Here is a 16,688-nt window from a genome sequence, read left to right on the forward strand (position 1 = left end):
TTGTAGCACTTACAAGCCCTAATCGCTTGTACGCAGAGTTTTTCTCTTACAACTTTATAAATTAAAAAAATTAAATATATATAAGAAGTCTCGACATCAAATTTTAAATAACTAACTATGACATAACAAGTCTTAACAATATCTTAAAAACCAACAATAATATTATAATATAACAATATAAATAAAATTATAAGTTAATTAAAATTAAATAAATAAATTACATTTTGAACATAAAATATTTGTTAAATAATAATAATACATGAATAATATAAAAATATATAACAAATGTAAGTATGATTGTAAATATATAAAATAATAATATTATAGCACGTTGTGCGGTTTGGATTGGATTTGATCGGTTATGAAAAGTAAATCCGAAATCTGATCCGTTTCAACGGTTGCGAAAAATAGAATCTAATCAAATCCAAATTAATACAATTTTAATTCGTTTTCGGTTTGGATTGAATTAGATGAACGACTTAATTTAGATCAGTTTAAATTTAAACACCCTTAATTATATATATATATATATATATATATATATATATATAAATCCGCGGGATGCACGGACGAAAATCTAAATTCCTATTTAATGTAATTAGTATATAATAATCACAATCATTTTTAATATAATTGAGATTGTAATAAGAGTTTTTTTAAGTAAATTTGTTCTAAAAATAACAAGTGTTTTTTTTGTAAATTTATTTTAAAATACAAAAATATTTTTATTTTATACTTAATTATCAAATAGAATCATTTTTAAGTAAATAAACTCTTCATGTGTTAGTTTAAATATTTTTTATAGGTGAACTATAAATTATGAAATAAAATAATGATAATAAAAATCTTATGTATAATATATAAATAAATTAAATAGTATAAAATTTAAATGAAAAAGTTTAGGAGTCAGCAACTTTATCAAATTTTGGCCAGCATGTAACCAGCAAAAAAAAGTGAGCCATTGGATGAAATCTCACACTAATCACACACCATTAAAAGCCTCATTAATGGCTATTTGATGGCTATAAATCCCAAAAGTTGCTGGCCTTCTAATTTAAATATTTTGTAACTTAAAATTTGTTATAATAATATTATTATTATGATAATTTTAATGTAAATATTTATTATATTTAAATTTAATTAATATTTTATTTTTTTAATAATAATATGTAATAAATAAATTAAGAGTAAAGTATTATTTTTGTCCCCAATTTTTGAGATAAGTCTCAAAATTGTTTCTAAAGTTTAAATGGTCCTATTTAAGTCCGTAACGTTTTAAAATTGACTCAATGTTATCCTGTTGTTCGAGACAGAATTGACAGCAGAATAAAATTGAAACGATTTTGAAACATTAAAGACATAAATAGAACGAAAATATTGGAACAAAAACGATACATAAAATTAAATTTTAATTTTATCCTTCAATAATATCAATTTTTTACGATATATAGTTATTCAATTATTTTTTAATCACATCTAAGTAAATTACACTTAATCCCATTACTTTCATTCTAAATAAATTTATTTTTTTATAATTTTATTTTTAAAAATTCTTACTCTTAAACATTAAAGAATTTCGATATATTAAAGATAAAATGTACAATTTATACTTTATTATATATGTATCATTTTTTTCTTTTTTGCATGTTCATTTTACGAACATTTTATAATGAGTAAAAATCTTTAAAAATAATATTATAAAAAAATAAATTTATTTAGAATAAAAGTAATATAATTAAGTTTAATTTACTTAGATGTGGTTAAAAAATAATTGAATAACTATGTATCATAAAAAATAATATTATTAAAAGATAAAATTAAAATTTATTTTTATGCATCATTTTTGTCCCCAATATTTTCGTCCTATTTAAATTCCTAACGTTTCAAGATCGTCTCAATTTTGTCCGGTCGTCAATTTTATTAATAGATCTTAATGGAAGAGCAACATTGAGCAAATTTTGAAACTTTTAAGGATTTAAATAGGACGATTTAAACGTTAAAACTTACCCCAAACATTGGGAACAAAAACGATACTTTACACCTCAATTAATTATACCTCAATTAATTATAGGAGTTATGGTTTTAGTTTTTTTTAAAATATTTTACTAAAAGTTAATTAGTTAATTTTTTTAATTTTGCTAAATAATCAAAATTAATGACATGACATCATTAGACTTAAATCAATGTACAAAGAATTAATATTAACTTTATATAATAACAAAGATAGATTCTTATTCTGTAGTGAAATTTTAAAAAATAAAAGATGATAAGTATTTTTAGTGGAACATCAATTTATTAACATACTTTTTCAATATGTCATCAAACTTATTACAATTTTAAGAATAAAACTAGATCGCACTTAAGATATTAATAAAATGTGGAATCAAGAAATATATGAAACTTAATAATGATAACTTTTTTTTTTTAAAGATGATTCCATCAATCACATTAATTTTATTAGGGACCAAGTCATATACTTTACATAACACAACATAACAGGTTAAATAACTAACACTTAAAAAAATTTATAAAAAAAAGAAGCTATTCTAGTTGCCATACATCAACTATGAATTTCTAGAACTAAAGATCATCAGTGTTCTTCACACGCTACTAGGGGTGTGCATGGGCCGGGTGAAACCGGGTTTGATGTGACCCAAACCCGGCCCGAAATATATACCGGGCCTATTTGTTAGACCCGAATCCGACCCTAGACCCGATGAAACCTATACACTTTCGGGCCACGATTATACCGGGTAAAAATTGGGTGAAAACTGGGCCGTTAACATTATATTACCTTGATACCTTCTTGTAAGTTAGCATGTAAAAATATCCAAATTTCCAAGACTCCAACCATTATTTGACATGGTAAAATTCACTTAGAAAAATATAATAAGAACTAACTCTTCTCTAAAATTAAAGTATAAGCATAATCAATACTAATATTGCCTAATAACACCAAATATTTAAATCAATACAAATAACACTAGATTATGCATTAGTCTAAAGTCTTATACATTTTAAACATAAAACATTAACTTATAATCTTATATATAATGACTAATAACACAAAATATTAAGGTTTACAATACTTAAATTTCACATAATAATAGCCATCATCCATCACTAATAACACAAAAATATTAATTGTGTATGATGACCGGGCCACCGGGCCGATTTCGGGTGACCCGAGCTATGACCCGGACCCGACCCGAAATAATGACCGGGTCTACTTTTGAGACCCATACCCGGCCCTAGACCCGTTGAAATCACATCAAATTAACTCCTAAAGTGTTCGGGACCGGGCCGGATCTTCGGGCCGGACCGGACCATGCACACCCCTACACGCTACCATAAATATTCTCAACTAAATTTTATTGCAAGTCCTTCTCCCTTAGCTTATCCATCAAACAAAAACAACAAATAAAAACTCATCAATCATACCAATAAAAAAGGATAAAAAACAAAAAGAAAAGAGAGAATAAAGAAGAAAAACAACAACAAAGACTGATCTTACTAAATTAATATCATCTCTTACCTTCACATTCCTGCCACTCTCACCCCAAAATGTAGCAAAGCTTTTTCCTAGTTTGTTTTTTCTGTAGAAAAATTTTACTATTTGTTCTTCCAACTTTATCCTTCTCTCTAACCAAACAACCACTGCTATTTGGTTACTTCCCTTTCAATTTTTCTTTCTCGTCCAATTCTTCTCGTTTATTATTTATCAAAAATATTTTACTATTGGCTAAGCCATAAACCCAAAGTTTATAAGGAAAAAGTATAAACAATATTAGAAATCAACATAAATAAGCAAGGGAAAAAATATGTTTAATATAAATTCCTTTTTCCAAAATGGTGGTTATATTTAGTGGAGCAAGTATCATTTTCTCCCATCAGAGAATTCCAAAAAGGACTACTCAAAAGATGTAGTAAAATAGCATATTGTATACAATTTAGTGCAGCACATGTAACTCAATATTCAATAGTTAAGAACACAATACATTTCACCATATCTATCACCAAGTTGCTTTCAAATTCAGCTGTATTTCATATTCGTATTCTCAGTTATAAAAAGAAAAGTACACAATTTGAACATGATCTTCCTTTTTGAAATCAGGATTTGAACAACAAAATTTGACGACAATTCTTCATTTAAAAATCAGAACTTGAACCCACAAATTTAAGACATTAATATATTAAGATATATAGTTAGTTAGAACATGCACTCAGCGCTAAATTAATATATTGATTCAACAGATACTTGTCTAGAGAGAAGTCCCAAACTTTTGAGTTAAATTTAAGTAAATTAGAAAGCATTTGGGTGATGGGGTTTCCTTTATTATATTTTAAAGTATTGAGACATATTGAAACACCCTGTCAAACACGACATACTCCCATCATTTTTTTCCCTCCTAAAATTGTATATTCATCATGTGATATCTAATAGTTATGCTTGAAATCCTAGAATGCTTAATTTACTTCATTTAATTCCTTGTCATATATTTTGTCATTTTGTACAACCTCAAGAAGATCATAGGTACTCCAAAATATAAGTGAACATTTTTGCACTAAATAAGGGGAACATACCCAGATTTTAACATCTGTGATGATAGGATGCTGATATTGAAAGGCAAACACTTGTGCAAGATAACCCTATAAATAAGGCATAAAACATACAAAATTTCATTATTGGTATTGATGGAACTAATCAAAATAATAAATTGGTACCTGAGGAAAGAATGTTGTCCCGAGAGCCCAAGTGTAACGGGTATAGTGCCTTGCATGTCTCCCACTTGAACCCCCGTGTCTCCTTCACTCTCTGAACACACTCAAAAAGAAACAAAATTACAAACAGTTGGTAAGCAAAATGCAAAAAAGAAAAAGCTGCCAACTTTGAGGGTATCCAACATCATAAAAAGAAGAATTGAAACCAAATTTATAAAAATTAGAGAGAAATGAAAGATGGGTATTGATAAAATGAGTGTACGAATTGCTTGAGTTGGAGAGCAGAATGAACAATGCCCTTACCTCATCATTATTATGAACCTGAAACATCCTTGGAATTATTATTTTCAAAATTTTGGCAAACAAAATACAAAATTAAGTTAGGACAAAGTTTCTTAGAAGGGTATTTAACCAATTTTCTTTATGCAAATATTTCATATACTCTTGGAGGAATTTTTCACTTATAACAGAAAGCACAGTCCCTTTCTTCTTCCCCCCTTCATCATTAACTTACTAGCAATTTTTCCTTGTCAGCCCTCAACTCCTATTCTCCCATTTTGTAAAATAAGCCGAAAGATTCGTAATAAAAAGTCCCCTTCAACAATGAAAGTGAATTTGTGATAACAGAATGTATCACAAAGCAATACAAAACTTATGAAATTCAAGTATGAGAAGTAGTAATCATCTCAACGAAACCAATTAGAAATTGAACTAAGTTTAAAATATTCTAAGCAAAAATTAATTGGGGTTTATCAAAACACTAAAAGGGAAGATAGGGAAAATAGTGAGAACATACGAAAAAAAAAAAAAAAGGAGAGGCAGAAAGACTAATAAAAGAATCACATAAACAAGAAAAGCAGCGAATCAACAGTGTGTTTCAAATTCCATAGGAGCTAGTCATTTTAAATGATTTTACCCCATTTCATTGTTTGAATTTGAACAACACCATTTCACTCAAGTTCAATCATTTCATTTATTTCCTTATCCGTTAAATCAAACAAATCCTAGCCTAATATTACATTCTGAACAATTCAATTCATCTTATAAAACCTGCAAATAACAATAATAAACAAATAAAATAATTTTTTTTCCCAAGCCAATATTTTGCAGAGAGCCTTCTCTATTTTTTTCCCTTAATTTTTCTTACAGAAGCAGAAGAGTGTAAAAAGCTCTTAGCTACCACTTACCAATATTGGAAACTATGCTCAAAATAACTCAGCTCTCACTGCTTTGGAAGGGTAAGCCTCCCCTGATCCAAAGAAATGCACAACACGACAACACAGTTTCACATTTCAACACAAAATTCACTTTACAATCCACTAAGACCGTGGAAAAAACTAAAAAACAAAAGGGGTAAAAGGAGAAAGCGATGAATGTGTCGTATAGAAGAAGACTCACCATCATTTCTCTGTTGGCATCACCTCGGCAAGAAGCTCCGCCTCAGAGGTTGAGTCACCGCCTGAGTTCACAGTGTTCCAGGTTCTCCTCGCCGCCTCAGAGGTTGTGTCACCACCGAAGCTTGTTCCTCTTTGCTTCCTTCGTTGTAGTGTCCCCGATTTCTGGTATTGCGTGAAGCTCCGCCGCCCGCCTTCTCTGCAGCCGCTGCTAGGTAGAACGGTCGACGCCGCAGGTACCTCAGGCCCCCCTCTTCTCTGCGATCTCGATCTTCATGGACACCCTGGTGAAAAGCTTTGCACCACAGATTTGGAGCTGCCTCCAATAGTCCAATCGCACTCAGCACTCCCATATCCGCTATCTGTAATAACCTCGTTGTCTTACCTCTACCGACTCTATCTTTTCTGAATTACCAGGATATTCCGAATTTATCTTTTCGTTTTTTATTTTTGGTCATATAAATAATTAAATACACTCACACACCCACTCACACACTAACCTAGCCACCAACCACTGCTAGGATTCGAACTTGTGTGCCTTTGGTTTAATTCGAATTTATCTTTTCTTATTATTTCCGCAATTTCTGATGGGCCTAAGCCCAACACAACTCACAGCTTAAGGAATTTGTTGGAAGCATTGTTGGGCCTAGCCCATAATGAGGCGAAGAAAACCTGCAGCAACAGCGATAAATAGAAACTAGGGTTTTGCCTTTTTATTGTGGGGAAGAAAGAAATTACACATAGAGCCGCAAGGAAGAGAGAGCGAAAACCCTACTAGCAAAAATGAAGACTATTCTCTCATCTGAGACCATGAACATCCCCGAAGGCGTGAGCATCAAGGTTCACGCTAAGGTCATTGAAGTGGAAGGTCCTAGGGGGAAGCTTGTACGTGATTTCAAGCATCTCAACCTTGATTTCCAGCTCATCAAGGACGGAAATGGCCAGAAGAAGCTCAAGATCGACGCCTGGTTTGGCTCTCGCAAGACTTCCGCCGCCATCCGCACTGCCCTCAGCCATGTTGAGAACCTCATCACCGGCGTCACTAAGGGATACCGTTATAAGATGAGGTTCGTCTATGCTCACTTTCCTATTAACGCCAGCATTTCTAACAACAACTCCTCCATCGAGATCCGCAATTTTCTTGGCGAGAAGAAGGTTAGTGTTTCCTTCCCGCTTCCTATTTTTTTCTCTGGTATCAGATCATAGTAGAAAAATGAATTAGGTTTTTTAATTTTGCAGGATGATGTAAACTGTAATGTTAGTTATGTTAATTCCGTAGTTATAGAACTCTGCTATGTAATGTGTTCATAGATTTATTTTTTCAACTTTGTTTTGTTGATTGTGTGTATTGTTAGTTATTTTAATTTCTGAGATATTGATTGATAGGTGAGGAAAGTAGACATGCTTGACGGAGTATCTGTGGTTCGATCCGAAAAGGTTAAGGATGAGCTTGTTTTGGATGGAAATGACATTGAGCTCGTATCAAGGTCATGCGCCCTCATTAACCAGGTCAGTTCTTTCTCCTTTATTGTTCATCTGCAAACTGTCAAAACAGTTTACATTTCGCCCTTGCCTGGATTCTAATTGTAAGTTTTCTCTTTTGTTTATTTAACAGAAATGTCATGTTAAGAACAAGGATATTAGGAAGTTCCTTGACGGTATCTATGTCAGCGAGAAGGGAACAATCGTTGAAGAGTAGATTGTGAAAGACTAGCTTTTTTTTTGTTTTAATTTTATTTTCAATGATAGTATCTGTTGTTCATGGATTGCTTCCTATTTAGTGGTTTGGAGATTATTGAGATTTTGTGTTTTAAAATTGTGTTTTATCAAAGTAATATCATTTTGGAACATCCTGCCTCTATGCATTTGGTTACTCTACTACCTAAAGAGATGTTTTTATACTTTTCATCATCTGTCATCATGATTGAATATTAATTGTTAGCAGATTGTAAGCTGTTGTTTTTTGAACCTCTGCTCTGTTCTGTTTGGTTTCTTTTTCCTTCTTTCTATTCTCTTAGACACCAAAAACTTAGCACAGTAAGTGATTAACAAACGTTCTGAAAGCTGAACTGATAATTGATACCACCTTGAATTCAGCGCACCTAGTTATGTTTTTTTTAAATAATGTTTTTTTTAAATAGAAAGAAATGATAATTAACAATATATTGTGGTGTTATAATTATGTTTTTTTTTTAATTAATATTTTACTTGTAGAAAAATAAAACCGTTTTGAAAAAGAAAAAGAAAGTTAATAGTCATAGAAGATGATGTAAAATCTATGTGATGGTGTAAGTAGTTGATGATCAATGTATTTTTTTTTTTAAATATATATATACTGAGATAGTATAATTTTTTAAAAATTTTGTTTCTTGACTTTATCTAATATAATATACATTTATGGCCTTAGTCTGTATTGTGAAATAAAAATGTCTTACATTAATATTTATTTTGATATTTGAAAGTAATTTTATAATTCAATAAACAAATTTATTAAAATAGAAAAATTATGTATAGAATAAAAAAAATTTTGATGCGAGATTGAGAAGTTTTGGACATTTTAAGTAAACTTTTATAGTCATCATCTAAAACTTACAAGTTTATTTAAACATATTTGTCGTTTACAGCTGTGCCGGTCGTTGGTGTGAGATACTCATACTTATCATTTATTGAGAATGAATCTTTTCAATTTTTTTTAACAATTGAGAAAGTAAAGTGTGATCTTTCGTCATTAATCTTTAATTGTTATAAATAGGATTAAGAAAAAACATAGAGAATGCATTGAAAGGTTATAAATCACACTTTATTTCCTAAATTTTTTTCAACAATTGAACGGATCCATTCCCTCATTTATTTCACACAATTATTTTTTTAAGAAGTTTCTAGGATATAACGCACGTGCTGAAGATCAGAATTGAGAGAGGGATAGAACTAAATATTAGTTACAATTTGCCAATGCAGAATATGCAAAAACAACAAAGCTAACTATTTATCATCTTTATCATCCTCCCTCAAGCAGGGAATGCACATCAAGCATGCCCAGCTTGTTGAGTAGCAAACCAAATGGTCGTGGGACAAGTGCTTTTGTGAGCAAATCAGCTGTCCGGTTAGCTGATGTTACTGGCAGCAAGTTAAGCACACCACACTGCCAATGGTCGGCTGTGTGGTTTTCTTAAGCAGAACGGTTTCCTCAAATCCAGTCACGTTCGTTCTTTTTTTACCAAGCAAACCAGCAGTGGACTAGCGGTGATCCTTGTGAATGCGGATGATTTAGTGTTATTCGGAGACAATGCAGTTGAGATTAATGCTATTAAGAAATCCTTGGATGATGAATTCAGCATCAAGGATTTGGGAAGACTGAAGTTCTTCCTCGGAATGGAGGTAGCACGCAGTTCTCAGGGTATTGCTTTGTACCAAAGGAAGTATACCTTGGATCTACTTGATGAATTTGGGGATGGTGAAGGCAAAACCAGCAAGTGTGCCTAATTCCTTGGAAGAGAATTTATTCCTCCCCTTTTGATTGAAGCAATGTTCTTGGATCTGTAGTTGCTGTTTTCCAATCCTTCTGTAGGTATGTTCCTGCAAGAAAAGCACTGGAAATAGTCCAATCTCTGGGACTCGGACCATAATTGACCATGATTCTTGTCATCTTGGATTGATGATCTTCCCATATATACATCTCTTTCTCTCTGACAATAGCAAGAAAATAGAATCATGTATCAAGACATCAATTCTACAGTATACTCCTTTTTCGCATTATCGTTCACTTTAGAAATTTGATACATTCATAAATCAATCATATCTGGACACAACTGATTATGGATAAACAGATTTCTACAAGTGACAGATATTGTGGAATGAAGGGATTAAATAAGAAAATTTTCATCTGTGAAATAAAGGAAAAGAAACTACCAACCTGAGATGAACTCCTGTATTCATCTCCATAAATTTTATCATTAATCTCTGAGCCCTTATAAATTACAATGGCTCCTTTTTGTTCATCCGGACCAGTAGGTTGCTGCTCCAGTTTGGGGCCAAACACTGCCTTATATCTGTTGAAGAGAACCGAAACATAATATTTGTCATTTTAAAAATTTGAAATATTCATAACTCAATGAATTTGGAAACAAGTAGTATCCATATACATTTAGTTACGAATATACGAAATTCGGAAGAATAAGTAATTCATATCACTTACAAGTCTGGATTGATTGAGGAATTTGAAACCAAAGAATCTGAAGATTTTCTTCTTGATGATGATCTGCAACTTGGCATTGATGGCAATGATACAACCGGAAGAGAAGGCTCTGTGGCCCCAACTTTCAGCCATTGCTTGTAGTACAAAGCAAAGAGACTAGTTCCAGCATCCATTTTTTCATTGTAGACTTTGCTCAACACCTTCATTTTCCTTTTGTTATCACCATGTTTAAAAGAGACTCAATCTCCTTGTTATACCAAATTTTGAGATGGAGAAGATGGGGAAGAAACAAGTGCTCCCAAAGATCAGGAATCAGGTATGTTCTATCCATACTAGGAGAATCACAAAACACTTGAAGTAAATGCTTTGAGGAAACTCTCTCTTTCTTCAACATCTTATAAGCTATTGCCAAGTAAATTTGAGCACAAGCAGAAAGATGAGAATCTTTAGCATTCAAAGAGGAAGCAACTATTATGGTTAATATCTCAATGGAATTCTTCAAGCTTTTGATCAACATAACTTGCCTCATTCTTCCATGATCTTCTACCAATTTATCAACTTTCCCCATGCCCATTTCCAAATTCTCAAAAACCTCATCATTTGAGTCCTCTCTTCTTCTTCTCTCCATCACAGAACTGCATCTTTCCCTGATTTTTCTCCTGAAAAGTTCACCTTTTACATATCTTCCAATGTAGCCACTGAGGATTTTCATCACTGCTCCAATAGCAACTTCATCCATTCTTGAATCTTCTGCCACCAGAGACCTAGAGTTTGATCTCTCAGAAGCTGAACCAGGCCTCTTGAACTGAGATGAAGAAGAGCCACTTCTTACCTACACAAGTAAGAGTATTAAATATGATAGTAGTATTTGAAGCATTTATGCAAACAATATGCATACATGAATAAAAATGAAGCATTTATGATATCATATCTTCTTACAGTGGATTTCTCTGACTTGTGCTTTGATGAAGCAACACTTCTAGGATCATGACATATGTATGAAGGAAGTGATAGCTTCTTCTTGTGTGAGGCTCCATCATCTGAGGGAAGAAGTTCAGCAAAGGAAGAAGCCATTGGTGAATGCCAATTATTATTATTATTATGGTTTTTCAATGATGACATTTTCTTTCTTTATATTCTTAGGATTCAGAAGAAAGAAACCAATAAAAAAGATAACACAGAAAGACAGCTAGACTGTGGAGAGATATATATCCTTTAGATGAAGAACATCAAGTTTTCCAAGTCAGGATGCAACCTATAAAATCCCTGCTCAAAAGAAGCCTTAGAAGATGAGGATCCTACTGATTTCATAGATTGCATCCCAACCCTTGCTTCATGGTATAATCGTCCTCTATAAGCAGCGAGGTCAGCATAGTACACTGGAGGGACTAACGATACAGGTTTAGTGCACTTTGCAAAGGTGAAGCACATGTCATATATAAGCTTTTGCAATTCATCAGATTTAAACCTGTGTTCATCCCATAAAACGTGGTAGTGAGTAGGCTTGCTGGTGCCTATGCTTCCATAGTAACTACAAAGGTAAAAGTCAAACTCAAAAGGGTGAGTAACTTTTGCATCAACAACTGTTCCTGGCAAAACATTGCCAGTGGATGATCCATCCCTCCTACCCTCTGGAAAGAATCGAGTTTGATGTCGTTTTTGTGCTACAATAAGAGTGATAGTTGGGAAGTAATTTAATCTCTGGAATTCTCTCTTCAAATCCTGTAGCTCTTCATTAAGAACCATATCAAACTGGTACTCACTCACCCCATCACGAAAAATGATGATTTTTTCAGGCCTGACTCCATTCATCCTTCTATAACATGCAACAAGCTCAAAGCAAACTTCCCCAAAGTTGAGTATTTTCTCGCTCCGATTGTACTGAGGGCAAACACGTGCTGCGTAACGATTTGCTGCAGGCCAATTAACAGTTGCAACCACAGCAGCAATCGATGGACTCTTGGTGTCCCGAGAACCAGGATGATTGACATCAGCCCCAACAAACATAACATGCCTATCTTCCTCAAAGTAAGGGAACATATTGTTGAGCTCTACATTACTGCCTCCAAGCTTGGCATTGATCTTGAGGGCCAGATTAGTATAAAATAGGTCATCCCCTTCATTAGCACTATGAGATAAGCAGCATTGTGTCACTATACCAACTTTGGTCTCAGAAATCCACTTAAGGTACTTGTAACCTGGACTTTTCTTAGTCATCACACACAGGAGAAATTGCATGTGACCATGATTCTGTTTACAAGTATTGCTAATCTTTTGAAGTAATTCAGAGAGCAAATCATTCCTTGCAAGTATCTGCATTGAAGATTCTTCATACCAAATGGGCTCCTGCATGTTTATACCCATTCTTTCGTATTTACCAATAAGCTTTTTAACGAATTCGTTGACTCTCAATTGGTGCCTATATGACCCAGAACTAGTAAAATCAAGAATGGCCCAACAATCAACTGGTTTGCCTTCTGCCATTGATCTTCCAAGAAGGTTCCAATTACATTTCTCTAGATCCAACGATATCTTGATAGCCTTGCCATTTGGATCACCTAGCTTTAATTCTGGGGGGGCAATGACACGTCCTAGAATGGTTGTCATGTTCGTGTTCACTTTCATTCCAAAATTTGTTATCACACCACCACTGACAATATAAAAAATATAAGTGAAATTTGTCTCAGATAAATTGACAGAAATAGCGGATCAAAATCACAAACATTGAATGAATAAACCTCTAGAATTCCACATATTCTTATGTTCATATATGTTTTTCAAATTATCACTAATATATTGACATGAAAAAGATAAAAGGAGAACATCCAACCATTAAAAAGTAATGCTAAACATGTGCAGGTTTGCACTCATTGCTAAATTATACCGATGTTTACACAGTTCAGTCATCACATATTTTCTGTATTGTTATGTTCCATGTAGTCCATCCTACCAAGTAGAATAAACTTAACAATTAGGATCACAATTGCTGCCAACCTCATCTAGTAGGATAAGGCTTGGCAGTTGTTACTGTTAGGATCACAATCAAACATAATACTCTTTGGTCATCTTCCAAGGAAATGAAAGATGACTGCAAGCTTGAATCTGATGGAGTTTGAAGGTTCAGGAACAAGCAAGTGCAATGAAGAAATATTGTAGAAGAAGAGATTACTTGACTGTGAAGTTACTGAATATTGTTCACATAATAGCACCGAATCATATATCATAACAGTGACTGTAAGTTTTACTTATACATACTAGTACACTAGATTTTAACAGAATCACAAACACTACTAAGCTAACAGCCTAACCAATATAACTAACCACTAACCAATTACATGCATACCCTTTACAGAAAGCTGACACATTGTTTTACTAGTTTAGGATGTAGAGTGAAAATGTTAGTCTTATCAACTGGGAATTACTTTTCTTCCTACCATTAAACTTCTTTTGGCGAATCTCTTGGCTAGATGATCCAAAAGTTTAACAACTTCCATATTGTCATTTGCATCAACACAATAATTAGATGGGCCTCCTAGTTGCAATAGTGCTTGAGGGGCTAATCATATAACAATGTCTATGGAGGCATCCTAACCAAGAGCTATAGAAGTTGGCATGGAAGCATATGAGAATTGCTAGATATTTAGCAATTTTGAGTGACAAAGGGTGTTTTCCAAAAAAAATGTGGGGCTTAGGAGTTTATGTGCACTTTCTAAACCATTATAGCTTAGTGCACACATCAGCAAAAAAATGAAAGACGCAAACTGAAACTACTCTTTATTAACGATCCTAAACCTACAGCTCTCATTCCATAAAGTTGTAACTAGAAACAAAGGAAAGGTAATAATGTGAGTACGACAAGGCGTAAACAGTCAGAAAAAATACAATTGAAATGATATTTTACTTACCCGCAAGGTCCATCATTTGAGTGCACCATCTTTTGTATTGCACTCTCCCTCTCAGTTGGGTGAGCTAGTGACAGTGCTTTCAATGTCTTTGCAGAATCTGCATCCAGACGTTCTTTAGGATATTTCTGCCCCCCAACCAAAACACAGAATTCCATAGGTACATAGTTCTTCTTGTTGCCTTTCCCTAAGTCTAAACAGGGAATATCTTTGTATACAATGTCTTTCCCATATTTGTCTCTAAAAAAGCTAAGAAGACTAGCATTCTTTGAGAGATTCCACCCCTCAGCATTGTCAATGGGGAAAGTGACGTACCTTGCATTCTGAGGTGTTAATTTCACAACAGTATATTTCTGTTTGGATTTACGATGAGTCACACTAACTTTCAATCCAATAAGTGCATCTTCAACATCCTTTCTGAAGTATTCAAATTCCTCCAACTTAAAATTATGTATATGCTCATGCAAGAAATCCAAGACTGACACTTGCTTTCGGAAAGCCAACACAGAGTAGTCTACGCATAGGGACAGACCCTGCGATGTAGGCTTTAAACTATGCTGAAACCCACCAACAGCAATTATGCCGCGGTGAAGATCTTTCAGTGCCATAGGGGGATAGAAGTGTCGTCCCACTGCAACAGTGCGCCTAGATGGATTCTCCTTGACCACCACATCCATCCCTTGTAAAATATCCCTGGGAATTGAGAGGCTGTGACCATTAAGATAGTCCATTAGCTTGCGAAGCCTGTATGTATTAACAAGTGTTAAGGTAACACTATATGTAAGGGTCTTTTCATCATCTCCTTCAGAAAGCTCCACAGTAAAGGTTTCTTCCGGTAATTGTATTGCACTAAAGATATTCTTTGCACCATCATATGCAGTCATATCCAGGGGTAATCTCTCTGGATCATCAGAAAACAATTTATCTCTAATCATGGACAGATCAGATTTTGATAATTTCTGAGGCCGGCCATGCTTTGAGGGAAACTTTGGTTTAACGCCAACATTGTAATGCATTATTACACTCTCTGGATTTAACTTCACAGGGAAATGATTAACACGGAGTTTGCTAGTTAGAATTGCCAATGTGCCACCATTGTCGGGTCTCCGAATAGGTGAAAGCTTATCCTTCCTTTCGAGGGTACTAGATGGGGTAGCTAACTGTCTGGATATTTGCAGTCTTTCTAGTTTGGGAACTTGAGAATCTGCAAGGCAAAGTAGACTTAAATACTTCATACACACTAATAATGCTGCGCACAGAACTAACAGCTAGGGGGACAAAAGCTACAAGTCATGTGCTGATGATATAATAATCCTAGCTTGTTATATATAAATTAATTTATGGTATAAAAAAGAAACCATCAATTCCTAGTAAATTCCCTAATTCAGCTTTGTGGAATTTATAAATCTTACTAATGTTATTCCTTCCTAGTGCTAATGTGTCTAATATAACTAAGAAAATTTTGATGATCACGTTCAGTTTTGCATTGTACTATCACTATTGATACCTGAATCATAGAACATAAAAATGGTGAGAAACATAGAGAGAGTATGCACCATTGTAGATACCTGAGGGAAGTCGCCAAAAGTCAGCATGGTCAGCAGCGCTGGAAGTTCTAGAACCTTCACTGCCGGAACTCGAGCTCTGCGGCTTCGGAGAATACTGATTCTGGTTCCAGAACGAAGAAGTGGGCCTCGGTAGCCTCCGTTCCGGTTCCGGTTCCGGAGCAGAAGTTGTTGTCGTCGTCGGGGGCCTCGGGCGGCGCCACTCTGGTTGGAGAAGGAGCTCACGCGGTTGTTCAGCGGCGGCGGCAGAATACTGAGGGTGAGAAGGAAGGGCTGTTGGCGGCGGTTGCGTCGATCGTCGCCATTGGGGTTGGAGAGTGATGTTTGAGTGTGAGGTTGTTGGTGATGTTAAGGGACGGCGCCATTGTGGTTGAAGATTGAGCTCCGGCTGTCGTTGTTGGCGGCGTGGCCCTCTTCCGCCGCGACCACGGCCGTCACCACCGGATTCCATTAGAAGGAGAGGGGTTTGTTTAAGTTAACTGAGGGCCGAATAAAACTTTGAAGTTAAAACCACACTAACCATGTTTTTTTTTTTTTTTTTTTTTGAAAAAAGAAAAAGAAAGAAAAACAAAAAAAAGAAATAGAAGGGTTAATTTTTTTTTATATTGATTAAATATATATGTAATATTGTTATTGAAAGATTATGTGTTTTTTTTATATGGTGTTTTATTCAAATCGGAGGATTTGATTTATTTGAAGAAAGAATAAACTATAAATCGGAGGATCCAATTTGTTTAAAGAAAAAAATAAACTACAAATCGAAGGATCCAATTTGTATTTTTTTTTTTAAATAAAAATCAAACGGTCCAATTTTAACATTAAAATTTTTTTTATTTTTAAAATCACAAATTAAACGGTCCAATTTGTAATTGTTTGTTTAAAAAAAGAAAATAAAACAAACAAATCGATC

The 16,688-nt window shown here is 33.9% G+C and overlaps 2 protein-coding genes and 1 long non-coding RNA gene across 4 annotated transcripts; 1 reads left to right on the forward strand and 2 right to left on the reverse strand.

Moving 5' to 3' along the window:
• Window positions 1–4,444: 4,444 nt before the first annotated feature.
• On the reverse strand, window positions 4,445–6,547 carry LOC148566623 (uncharacterized). Of its 2 annotated transcripts, XR_015880904.1 has the most exons (4): window positions 6,121–6,547; window positions 5,910–5,971; window positions 4,726–4,816; window positions 4,445–4,650 (listed from the first exon to the last, which is right to left on the reverse strand). It is a non-coding gene; the product is annotated as an uncharacterized LOC148566623 (long non-coding RNA). The 2 variants fall into 2 exon arrangements; XR_015880903.1 differs by lacking the exon at window positions 5,910–5,971.
• Window positions 6,548–6,814: 267 nt separating this feature from the next.
• On the forward strand, window positions 6,815–7,966 carry LOC107638798 (large ribosomal subunit protein uL6). Its single transcript, XM_016342194.3, has 3 exons — window positions 6,815–7,271; window positions 7,503–7,625; window positions 7,732–7,966. Exons 1-3 carry the CDS (start codon window positions 6,900–6,902, stop codon window positions 7,813–7,815), a joined length of 579 nt encoding a protein of 192 aa, XP_016197680.1. The 5' UTR covers window positions 6,815–6,899; the 3' UTR covers window positions 7,816–7,966.
• Window positions 7,967–9,012: 1,046 nt separating this feature from the next.
• Window positions 9,013–16,299, reverse strand: LOC110270888 (protein argonaute 2). The gene is made up of 6 exons (XM_088484132.1): window positions 15,782–16,299; window positions 14,217–15,417; window positions 11,251–12,961; window positions 10,312–11,143; window positions 10,030–10,165; window positions 9,013–9,802 (listed from the first exon to the last, which is right to left on the reverse strand). Exons 1-3 carry the CDS (start codon window positions 16,227–16,229, stop codon window positions 11,527–11,529), a joined length of 3,084 nt encoding a protein of 1,027 aa, XP_088340258.1. The 5' UTR covers window positions 16,230–16,299; the 3' UTR covers window positions 9,013–9,802; window positions 10,030–10,165; window positions 10,312–11,143; window positions 11,251–11,526.
• Window positions 16,300–16,688: the final 389 nt, after the last annotated feature.

Source organism: Arachis ipaensis, chromosome B4 (assembly GCF_059453495.1).
Source record: "Arachis ipaensis isolate K30076 ecotype BB chromosome B4, ASM5945349v1, whole genome shotgun sequence".
Lineage (NCBI taxonomy): Eukaryota > Viridiplantae > Streptophyta > Magnoliopsida > Fabales > Fabaceae > Arachis > Arachis ipaensis.

What these genes read in the sequence shown, in the direction of transcription:
- LOC107638798 (XM_016342194.3), top strand. Translation starts at nt 6,900, where the DNA reads ATGAAGACTATTCTCTCATCTGAGACCATGAACATCCCCGAAGGCGTG. An exon ending in ATTTTCTTGGCGAGAAGAAG is followed by an intron (nt 7,272 to 7,502) that starts GTTAGTGTTTCC and finishes ATTGATTGATAG; the next exon opens with GTGAGGAAAGTAGACATGCT. An exon ending in CATGCGCCCTCATTAACCAG is followed by an intron (nt 7,626 to 7,731) that starts GTCAGTTCTTTC and finishes TTTATTTAACAG; the next exon opens with AAATGTCATGTTAAGAACAA.
- LOC110270888 (XM_088484132.1), bottom strand. Translation starts at nt 16,229, where the DNA reads ATGGAATCCGGTGGTGACGGCCGTGGTCGCGGCGGAAGAGGGCCACGC. An exon ending in CTTTTGGCGACTTCCCTCAG is followed by an intron (nt 15,418 to 15,781) that starts GTATCTACAATG and finishes TTTGCCTTGCAG; the next exon opens with ATTCTCAAGTTCCCAAACTA. An exon ending in TCAAATGATGGACCTTGCGG is followed by an intron (nt 12,962 to 14,216) that starts GTAAGTAAAATA and finishes TTATATTGTCAG; the next exon opens with TGGTGGTGTGATAACAAATT.